At 31.3% G+C, this 12129-nt stretch overlaps 1 protein-coding gene across 1 annotated transcript in view; it reads left to right on the top strand.

Moving 5' to 3' along the window:
• Positions 1–12129, top strand: part of LOC133333851 (dual specificity tyrosine-phosphorylation-regulated kinase 2) — a 34055-nt gene that overhangs the window by 16264 nt on the left and 5662 nt on the right. Inside the window, exons 5-6 of the mRNA XM_061542162.1 lie at positions 8742–8880; positions 8948–9119. Of these exons, the coding sequence (XP_061398146.1) occupies positions 8742–8880; positions 8948–9119 (311 nt within the window). The remainder of the gene's footprint in view (positions 1–8741; positions 8881–8947; positions 9120–12129) is intronic.

The following is a 12129-nucleotide window of genomic DNA, read 5'->3' as shown; positions in this document are numbered from 1 at the left end:
AAATAATTAATTTGATGTTAATCAGATGCATAGTTTTAGAGGTGTATTAAAACTGACAACAATATTGGCTTCACAATGAAATGTCTAATTAATTTTTAAAATATCTGGAAGTCATGTAGTGCATACTTTTAGGCAGCAACAATATTGCTAGTTTAAGGGCATATTAAATATAGCTTGGAATTAGCTACCATTGCAGTATTAATTTCCTAATACAATGTTAAATTAATTTTTGGAAAATCTTGTTGCCATATAGTGCCTACTTTTAGACATTCTTGATATTTTAAAGCACGTGTAGTGCCTACTTTTAGGCAACAACAATATAGCTAATTTAGGGCATATTAAATATGTCTTGGCTTTAGCTACAAATGTAATATAAATTTTTTAATGCAATATTAAATTAAATTTTTGGGAAATCTTGTTGCCATATAGTGCCTACTTTTAGGCTGCTGTACTTTAGATATTTTAAAGCACACTTCCAAATATATTAAGTATAATCCATTTTGTCATATTATTGTTACAATTACATTTAGCCTGGCCTTATTTTGTCCTTCAAACTAATTTGTACAGAAGAGATCTGATATTGCTGTCCAAATCATTTATCATTTTGCTGCTATAAATGGCTATGACATAAACAGACATAAGTTATGAGCACAATGCAGAATAAAAATGGGTAAAACTTGGTTAGCGATTATCCACAAGGGTATTTCTTTGATGATATTTGAAACTGATGAGGCTGAAATTTGAAAATGACAATTGTAATAGAACTGTCAAGACAGCATTTCATTAAGGAAATAAAAATGTACAGAAGCGTCTCATACACTGAATTTTAAGTGACCTAATATAATATACACTTAAACTAATTTATTTACCCAATTCTTTTCCGCTCAAATTGTCATCACATAACACCTACGTAAATTGTTATTTAAATGTTTGTCGTCATTATCCTACGCTTTCTCTAAATTTCTCTATTTCTCTCCTGCTTCCCCCTAAAAGTATGCAAATAAAAAATACCCTAGACAAATTAGTAGCTGGCCCCAGTAATTTACTCTGTTCAAAATGTTAAGCCTGTTGCGCAAATTACATATACGTGTCCTTAGTGAAGTAACATTGCGGAAAATTTGTTTTGGAAATTTAAACAGCAACAACATCACAACACCAAAGGAAATTCCATCCTCATGGAAAATTTTCTCCCTCCCTTCCTTCTTCAAAAAAGCAAAAAAAAGTAAAATGTGACAATTCCCATAAACAAAATAAACTTATTTAGGATACTTTTAGGCACTCCTTTATTTATAGCTTGAATACCAAGTTAAGGAAATACGTGCTCCTCCATACACACACACTCACACCAAACAATTTCAAAGCATACATTTAGGATGAACATTTGAGGAGGGTGATTTTTTTCTTTTGAAAGTAATTTTCTATGCCTTCCTCTACCACTTCTTTACAAAACGACACTGGCATTTGAACTTGTTTTCGTGTTGGCAACTTGTTTCTTATTTTTATTTTCTCCATAGAAATTAAATTAAGCATGTACGAGTATGTGTATCATAACACGTTCTGGATGGTTTTTTTTCAAAACTGTATATTTTATGTGTCAAATGTTTGTATATGTCTTCTTGGTAGGATTTTTTTTTTTGATAAGAGTTCTTGTTTTTTCTTCATCTTCTTCTTGTATCCAATCATTATTCAAGAGTAAAGCCTAATAAAGTCTTTTGTATGCACAGCATCCTTAAAATAGGCAACAAATCTCTGGAAGTATTTTCTTTCTATGGGAACATGGGTGGGATAAGTGGAAGAAGCAACAAATAAAAAACAAATTTTTGTGGAATGAGAAATTGATATTAAGAAAAACCAAAGTATACTTGCTTATATACAGTATATAGAAAATATAGCGCCTAAAAGTAGACACCACATTTGGAAAAATATTCTTTGGGTTTAAATAAAATCAAATAAAATAAAACAAATATGGGGTGTTTTGAAAAAACCTAGGCCTAAAAGTAGGCACCACATTTTAGGTACCATTTGAAAAGAAAGGAAAATCAATGAAAATTGCTAACTATTGAAATATGTCATAAACGTAAATTTTTTAAATATTTTTTGTCTCCATAAGACGTAGGTTTTTTAAATAATGTTTTCAAAGCCTACCATAAGGCGTAGATTTTTTAAATAATTTTTTCTCAGCCTATCATAAGGCGTAGATTTTTTAAATAATTTTTTCTCAGCCTATCATAAGGCGAATATTTCTTAAATAATTGTTTCTCAAATACCCATAAGGCGTAGATTTTTTAAATATATTTATTTCAACTCCCCTTAAGACGTAGTTTTTTAAATATATTTTTTCTCAGCTCTAACTAAGGCATAGATTTAAAAAAAATGTTTTCAGCCTACCATAAGGCGTAGATTTTTTAAATAATTTTTTTCTCAGCCTATCATAAGGCGTAGATTTTTTAAATAATTTTTTCTCAGCCTATCATAAGGCGTAGATTTTTTAAATAATTTTTTCTCAGCCTATCATAAGGCGTAGATTTTTTAAATAATTTTTTCTCAGCCTATCATAAGGCGTAGATTTTTATATAATTAGTTTCAAGGCATATCATAAGGCGTAGATTTTTTAAATAATTTTTTACACAGCCTATCCATAAGGCGTAGATTTTTTAAATATATGTTTTTCAAGGACCCCTAGAGCAATAGGCGTAGATTTTTTAAATATATTTTTTTCAGCCTACCATAAGGCGTAGATTTTTTAAATATATTTTTTTCAGCCTACCATAAGGCGTAGATTTTTTAAATATATTTTTTTCAGCCTACCATAAGGCGTAGATTTTTTAAATATTTTTTTTCTCAGCCTCCCATAAGGCGTAAATTTTTTAAATAATTTTTTTCTCAGCCTCTCATAAAGCGTAGATTTTTTAAATAATTTTTTTCTCAGCCTCCCATAAAGTGTAGATTTTTTAAATAATTTTTTTCTCAGCCTCCCATAAAGCGTAGATTTTCTAAATATATTTTTTTGAGCTAAGCATACACTACACTTTTAAATAATTTTTTACATCCATAAAGCGTAGATTTTTTATTTCCAATCTCGCCATATTTTTTATTAAATCCGTAATATCAGAAATCTTATATTTAGTATTCTGATATATTTTGTAGCAGAAAAATAGATTACATCTAATATATCCCCTAAAGTATGCAGTAATTTTAAGACGTACATTTATGTATGGTTTTGGTATTGATTTATGCCACATATTGCAACATTTATTATGCCTCAAAGTAGGCAACATATTGTAATTTGGTTTCCTTCCTACACCTTCTTCTTCGGATATTTACATATTTATTATAATTTTGTTTGCCTATGAATACACAAAATAACGTTCATGCCCACACATGTCGCTTAAAATTCGATTTTCGTAGAAGGAAGGCGAATCGTTTTCAAAGGTACCCAAAACAACATGATGATTTATGATTATTCCATATGGTCATAAATAATAACATCATAGGTCACATGAAGCGTGGTGAATGTATGTAAGAAGAACCCGACCAACAATAGCAACAACAACCTGTTGTTTCAGCAAAAATTTAATTGATTGTATAAAAAACCAAACGAGCCGCATTTGACTTTGGCGAGACGGCTAAGAAGCCCATGAAAAATAACAACAACGAGAAAAATAATGCATTTTTACCAGCCATGGAGCGGAAAGGAAGAAGGTGGTAGGTACACGTGTGTAAGTTCGAAAAAAGAACTGCAAAAACGCAAATGTATGCACAATTGTAACCAATTGATGTCAAACAATCTGACATTATCGTAGAAATTGCGATTCGCACGCGATGCACTTTTTTCCTAGGTGGTGTACACAGAAAGCCACAAATTTCCATTGCATATATTTGGGGGCAAAAAACAATGAATGAACAAAACGTGCATAGAAAGTCTGGCATATTATGTGGGTGCTGAGGGAGAATATTCCAAAGGTAATAAAACAACATGTGTTTACATTTGGACCCCCCATCTCACCACATTTCCCGACCACAACAATTACCTGGACGAAGGTTAACCAGGAAGGAAAAGTGAATGAAAAACATTCAGTAGCCTACTTTTATGGGCAGAAAATGACATTTTTATTTTCAAACTGTACCATGACACAGTGAACGAACTACAGAGAGAGAGAGAGAGAGGGGGGAACAGACTAGGAATTTTACTTTTTAATATTTAATTGCATTAAAACACGTTTCTGTGGTGTTTTGAAAAAAAAAATCAGGTCCCATGACATTTACGTCAAACGGGGAAATATGAAATTAAAAACTTTACCATCTATCCACATACGTTTTTTATTTTAACAACAAATAATGATAAATAATATTATAAAAAAATAATAACAGAAAACAATGACACGCAAGCATAATTAATTATAAAAAGTTACAAGTTAATGAGTAACAACCGCCTTAAAGTAGGCAACAATTATTATTATTTGTATTTTCTTGCTCATATATGATAGGCAATAAAATACAATTTGTTTATTCTTGTCAACAACTGTTGCTGGTTTCTTGTATAACTAATATTGACATTTAAAATAATTTGTACCATTTAATAAATCACAATAAAAATGCAGAGACAGGTGGAGAGTCAGGGTAAAATAGATAACTAATTTTTTTACATTATCATAAACAAACAATAATCATATTAAAAAAGACACGCAAATTTTGTGTATTTCAAGGTTCATTTGTCTTTGTTACCCACCTCAAACAATATTACCAATAAAGACAAAGGGACTTCTACGCACTGGGTTATGCCACCTTAATCCACCGTGAAGTGTTGATATTCATTATTTATATATGTTTTCTAAACGTTGTTGCGTGTTCGTCTAACAATTTTCTTTTAATGATATTTCAAGTGGTTAATAGATTGTTTATTTTACTGAAATCAATTGCCTACTTTTGAGGGGACATACGCACATTAAATTTTACTCACATTATTCAGAAATCCTTTTAAGTATTTTACTTATAAAATAATATTTAAAAATGGGGTATGGTGTAAAAATCTTTAAATAAAATTACGGCTTATGGAGACCACAGAAAAAATTCTTTAAAACATCTACATCTTATCTCTGCTTTCTTTGTGGAGAGCAGAGAAAATATTCTTTAAAAAAGCTACGCCTTATGGAGAGCAGAGAAAAAATTATTTAATAAATCTATAACTTATAGAGAGCTGAGAAAAAATTATTTTAAAAATCTACGAATTATGGACAGCTGAGAAAACATCTGCAAAAAATCTAAGCCTTATGTGGAGTTCAGAGAAAAATTCTTGAAAAAACCTACGCCATATGTGGAGTTCATAGAATGTTCTTCTATAAATATACGCCTTATGGGGAAGATTAAAATATTTATTTAAAACATCTACGCATTATAAAGAGCTGTAAAAAATGATTGACCAAATCATATGCTGAAAAAAGTTCTAAAAATATTGCATACTTGTAGGATGTTTTTGGAATATTAATTCTTACATACGTCAGTCTTACAGAGTTATTTTTTGTTCGTAGTTCAATGTAAAATTACAACCCAAAATAAATATGCAAAATTAAAAAAATAAATATAAATGAAATATTGCATACTTCTAGGATCACTTGTACAAATATTTCATTGCCTAGATATTTAGATTCGTTCAAATAAATATACCATTTTTTTTCTAAAATGTGATTGTGGGTGATGTGTGGGTGATTTCTAAACACAACCACAAAATTTATGTCAACAAATTTGCTGCAGCATGACCAACATTTTTTTGTATTTGCACGAAGCAAATGGCAAAAGACCAAATCCTGGAAAATGAAAACATTTGGTGACTATTTTTATTTCACAGCAAAATAAATAAGGTCTTTGGAAAAAAATCTATAAATTTTTGCACTTACAACACCGAAAGATATTTTCATTTGAATTGAGAGATATTCAAGAATAAGGACAAAATGCAAAAATGTAAGCTCAGCTGTTGTTATATCCCTTTAATATTGCCTACATTTAGGAGCATAGCTTTTTAGCTGCTGTTTTGCCAATATTTCAAAACCTAAATAAATTCACACAATTTCGGGAACTTTTCCGGCTTTCAGAAAATTATTCTCCAACATAGAAATAGTCCAAACAATTTGACACAATTTAGTCTACTTTAAGGCTTTTAGAAAAATGTTCTTCCAAATCCGTAAAGTGTTGCCTATCTTACGGCTTAAAAATAAGTGGCTTTAGCCATTACCCCGAAGACTATTGTTTCTGTGGCTTTAAGCTATTTTCGATGTTTTTTTCGGGTTTTTTTATTTTGTTTTTATGGACTAAAAATAAGTCCTTTTTTATGAGCAGCACGGAGAAAGGAAACAATGCCGACAGTTGCACATATACAACAAAATAAAATTAACCGTTTTGTGGATCGTGGTAGACTTTTGGTTAAGAAAAAGGAAGAAATATATGTTAGAACCCACAAAATGCGGGGAGTTGTAAATAAAATCTTAAAAAAATCTACGCTTCTTGGATTTATAAAAATTCTTTAAAAAATCTTCAACTCATGGGGAGTTGGGAAAAGTCTTTAAAAAATCTACAGCTTTTGGGAGTTTTAAAAAAGTCTTTAATTAATGGGGAGTTGTAACAAATACTGTTGAAAACAGCGCCATCTGTTGTAGATAAATTATTTTGAAATACTACGTCATCTCGTGAGTTTTAGAAAAAATATTTTGAAAAGCTACGCCATTTGGGAGTTGTAGAAAAATTATTTTTGAAAAACTACGCCATCTGGAGAGTTGTAAAAAATTCTTTTGAAAAACTACGCCATCTGGGTAGTTGTAGAAAAAGTTTACTGGAAAACTACGCCATCTGGGGAGTTGTAAAAAAACTTTTGAAAAAAACACGACCTCTGGAGAGCTGTAAAAAGTATTTGACAAACTACTCCATCTGGGGAGTTGTAGAAAAATTCTTTAAGAAAGCCACACCATCTGGGGAGTTGTAGAAAAATTATTTAGAAAAAACCACGACTTTTGGGGAGCTGTAAAAAAGTCTTTTGAAAAACTACTCCATCTGGGGAGTTGTAGAAAAATTCTTTTGACAAACTACGCCCTATGGGATTTGTAAAAAATGCATTTGAAAAACTACGCCATCTGGGGAGTTGTGGAAAATTTCTTAAAAAAAAACTACGCCATCTGGGGAGTTGTAGAAAAATTCTTTTTGAAAAACTGCGCCATCTGGGGAGTTGTAGAAAATTTTTGAAAAACTACGCCATCTGGGGAGTTGTAGAAAAGTTTTGAAAAACTACGACATCTGGGGAGTTGTAGAAAAAATATTTTGAAAAACTACGCCATCTGGCGAGTTATTGAAAAATTGTTTTGAAAAACTAAGCCATCTGGGGAGTTATTAAAAATTTGGTTTGAAAAACTACGCCTTCTGGGGAGATGTAGAAAAATTATTCAAAAGAACTAAACCTTCTAGGGAGCTGTAGAACAATAAGTGTGATAAACTACGTTCTGGGAAGTTGCAAAAAAAATCTGTTGAAATTTTGCACCATATGGAGAGTTGTAGAAAAATTCTTCAGAAAAAACACTTCTTCTGGGGAATTGTAAAAAATATATTTAAAAACCTACGCCTTCTGGGGAGTGGTAAAAACATTATTTGAAAATATCACGCATTCTAAGGAGTTGTAAAAATACCACGCCTTCTGGGGGTTGTAGAAAAATCACTTTGAAAACCTACGCCCTCTAGGGAGTTGCAAAAAAAAAATACTTTGAAAAAATACGCCCTCTAGGAAGTTCTAAATAAAAATAATTTGAAAAACTACGTCCTCTAGGGAGATGTAGAGAAATTCTTTTTAAACACTACGCCATCTGGGGAGTTGTAGAAAAATTATTTTATAAACTACGCCGTTTGTGGAGTTTATTTATTTATTTATTTTTTTTTTTTTTTGAAAAACTACACCTACTGGGGTTGAAAAAAAAAGTAATTTATCTCCAGTAAAACGCAGTCTGAGTTCAGAAAAAAATTAAAATATTTCCTCAATAATGAGGAAAAAATGTCTACAAATTATTTTGACTTCTAGAGTCATTTTTGAGTGGGTTCTTTGGCCTCCCCTCACCCCCTTCAATAGCAGTAAGTCATATTCCTTGCGGTGTGGGTTAATAAGGATTCATGTTATTATTTTTTATTTGTTATATATTTTTTATGTGGTTTTAATTTGCATTGCATGTTTAATAAATATTTCGATGACGAAATGGCAGAATAAAAAAACCCAAAAAACCTACCCCGGTTTTGATGTTTTTCTTAGGAAGAAAAAATATTGCATTTTTCATGGGTTATATTAGAAGGAAAGAAACCAACAAAACAAACGCACATACTAATGTAAAAAATATTAAATTTACCTTTCTTTTTGGGAAAAAACTGATTAATTAACTGATAAGCCTTTTTTAGTTATTATATTATACAAATAATAAAAAAAATAGCAACAAAACTTCTAAAAGAACAAGGACATTTTGTGAGGGTGGAAAAAGGAAAAAATAAATAAATACAAAATATAATTTGACAAGGTTAATATATTTTTATGGTTTCTTGTAATAAATAAAATATAACAAACAAAAATACTCTTCCTTATTTTGGGACCTTTTTTTCTTATTTAAATAAACAACAACTATAATTGCTTGGTATTTTTTTTTTATCAAAAAATGCAAATCTTTCCGAAAGAAAAATAAATACTAATTCTTCCTTGTTTCTTCTTCTTTTTCTCATTTCAGTCTTAATTTATATGAGCTGATCAAGAAGAACAACTACAATGGCTTTAGCATGAGTCTAATTCGTCGCTTTTGCAATTCCATTGTAAAATGCCTGCGCCTGTTGTATAAAGAGAATATTATACACTGTGATCTCAAACCGGTAAGTTTGAAATTCTTTTAATTTTTTTTTTAATTAAATTACATTTTCTTTTCTCCTCTTCCCTTAGGAAAACATACTCCTTAAACAGCGTGGCAGCAGCTCAATAAAGGTCATTGATTTTGGCAGCTCATGTTATGTCAATCGCAAAGTCTACACCTACATCCAATCGAGATTCTATCGTTCACCCGAAGTCATATTGGGTCTGCAATATGGCACTGCCATTGATATGTGGAGTTTAGGTGAGTGTTGTGCTGGTCTCTGTGTGTATTTGTGTGGGTTTTTCTTTATTTTGTTGCCAATCAGCAATGTGTCCCTTGGTGTCGCATTGTAGGAATACAAAATTGTCATATATATATGCATATATATGACATACTTTAGTTATATTCACACTGGGCAAATAAAAATGAAACAGCAAAAATTAAAAAAATACGAATCAAGGAAAGTAAAGGATGCAATAAGCCAAAAAATTACAGTGGGAAACAAATCTTATGCTAATAAAAGAGTAAAGTGATTGACTGAATGACTGATTTAAGGATTCATCAACGCCCAGACTTAAGCCGTTTCGTCTGGGCGTTGATGAATATTGAAATTGGGTGAGGGTCACTCTTGGTCCAAAGGTGACAGATAATGCTGGGTTTTTGGAAATTCGTACTAGAACGGTACGAAAAGTACTAAAGAGTAGAAAACGTGATACCATTTGTATTTGGCGAATCGGCAGAGTAGAACTCCTAAATTTTAAATGATAACAAAAGATTTTTTGGACTTTCGAACTATAAGTATGCGAAAAGTACTAAAATGTACTAAATTTGGGACATTTCGTAGAGCTAAAAACTTGAAATTTGGAATGCAAATTAAGGTTGAGAAGTATGATCGATATAAGGAGATGGTTTTGAAATAGTGTACTCATTATACGGAGTACTTTATATATATTTGTACAATTTTTAATTGGAGGTTCAATTTTTAAAATTAACATTATCGCCGGAGAGTAGGATTAGAGTATGTACGTAGTTATGGAAAGTTTGTACTTATGTGTACGAAAAATACTAAATCGTACTATAATTGGTACAATTTGGATTAGGGTTAACGGTAGAGCGGGAACAATGAAATATGGAGTCAGGATCACTGGATGTAGGTGTGGAAATTCATATTTAGCGCTACTAAATGGTACTAATTTTGGTAAAATTTGAATTTTGGGTGAGAGCTGGGAACCTGAAATTTGGAGTTAGGATAATATTTTTGATGTAGGATTGGGATTTGTATAAAGTTTTGGTAAGTAGTAAATGGTACCAAAATTTGGATTTGGCTGAACCGATAGAGCTGGAATCTTCAAATTTGTTGTTAGGATCACTGATGGGGTGTGGGATTGGGCTTTGTAGAAAGTTTTGGAAATTCGTACTAATGTGTACCAAAATGTGGATTTAGGTGTACCGATAGAGCTGGAGCACTGAAATTTTGAAAATGTTGTTAATGTTGGAGTGTAAGATTGGGATCTCGGTAACTTTTTTGGAAATTCATACTTATGGGTACTAAATTTGTTACAATTTGAATTTTGGGTGAACTTATAGAGCTGGGAACCTGAAATTTGGAGTTAGGATCATATTTTTGATGTAGAATTGGGCTTTGTAGACAGTTTTGGAAAGTCGTACTAATGTGTACTAAATGGTACCAAATTGGGATTTGGGTGAACCGATAGAGCTGGACTCTTCAAATTTGTTGTTAGGATCACTGATGGGGTGTAGGATTGGACTTTGTAGAAAGTTTTTGAAATTCGTACTAGTATGTACCAAATGAGGATTTGGGTGTACCAATAGAGCTGGAGCACTGAAATTTTGGAAATATGGTTATTGTTGGAGTGTAAGATTGGGATATCGATGTCTTTTTGGAAACTCATAGTTATGGGTACTAAATTGTACTAAATTTGTTACAATTTGAATTTTGGGTACTACTAATGCGTACTAAATGATACTAAATGGTGGTTGGGGTTTTGGATTGAGGTATGTGATACAAATGGATTAGGTGAACCGATACAATAATGAAATTTGGAATAGGTACTAAATGGTTCTAAAACGTTCGTAATGGTCGGTATTGGATTTTAAATACTTCCCACATTCGCTAACGAAGTAGCGAATATGTGCTTGTACAAAAATAAAATAGTCTCAATGGCTGATGTAGGCGTATATTTTTTAAATATCAAAGATTAGGCGTAGATTTTTAAACAACTGTTTCTGAACTCCCAGTAAGGCGAAGATTTTTTAAAGATTTTTTTTCTGAGCTCCCAGTAAGGCGTAGATTTTTTAAAGATTTTTTCTGAGCTCCCAGTAAGGCTTAGATTTTTTAAAGATTTTTTTGAGCTCCAGTAAGGCGTATATTTTTTAAAGATTTTTTTTCTGAGCTCCCAGTAAGGCGTATATTTTTTAAAGATTTTTTCTGAGCTCCCAGTAAGGCGTAGATTTTTTAAAGATTTTTTTCTGAGCTCCCAGTAAGGCGTAGATTTTTTAAAGACTTTTTTCTGAGCTCCCAGTAAGACGTAGATTTTTTAAAGACTCTTATCTGAGCTCCCAGTAAGGCGTAGATTTTTTAAAGATTTTTTTCTGAGCTCCCAGTAAGGCGTATATTTTTTAAAGATTTTTTTTCTGAGCTCCCAGTAAGGCGTATATTTTTTAAAGATTTTTTTTTGAGCTCCAGTAAGGAATAGGTTTTTTACATATTTTTTTCCGAGCTCCCAGTAGATTTTAAAGAATTCTTTATGAGCTCTTTTTCCGAGCTCCCAGTAAGGCTTACATTTTTTAAAGATTTTTTTTCTGAGCTCCCAGTTAGGCGTGGATTTCTTAACTATTTTTTCTGAGCTCCCAGTAAGGCGTAGATTTCTTAACGAATTTTTTTCTGAACTCTCCATTGGGCGTAGATTTTTTTAAAAATTTTTTATAAGCTCCACAGTAAGGTGTAGATTTTTTTAAGCATTTTTTTTAACTCCCACTGTTTAAACAAATATATATAAATGTTATGTATATATAAATATTATTTGCATCTACAAATTAGTAACATTTTGTTTAATGCATATTTTTAATTAAAAATGTAAACACACACATACTTTTATGTCTTGTTCCGGAATATGATCAAACATATTTACAAGCATACCTACATCCGTACATCATAAACATATGTTGTATATACAGAAAGAATGTTTGCCTTTTGCACAATTATCCTTGCAAATAAAGTGAATATTAGGGTGCATATTAAAGGCATATG

The sequence above is a fragment of the Musca vetustissima genome, unplaced genomic scaffold (genome assembly GCF_032173495.1).
Source record: "Musca vetustissima isolate MV318-11 ecotype Yass unplaced genomic scaffold, APGP_CSIRO_Mvet_v1 utg9142, whole genome shotgun sequence".
Classification (NCBI taxonomy): Eukaryota; Metazoa; Arthropoda; class Insecta; order Diptera; family Muscidae; genus Musca; species Musca vetustissima.
This window is presented reverse-complemented; position numbering and strand designations above follow the sequence as displayed.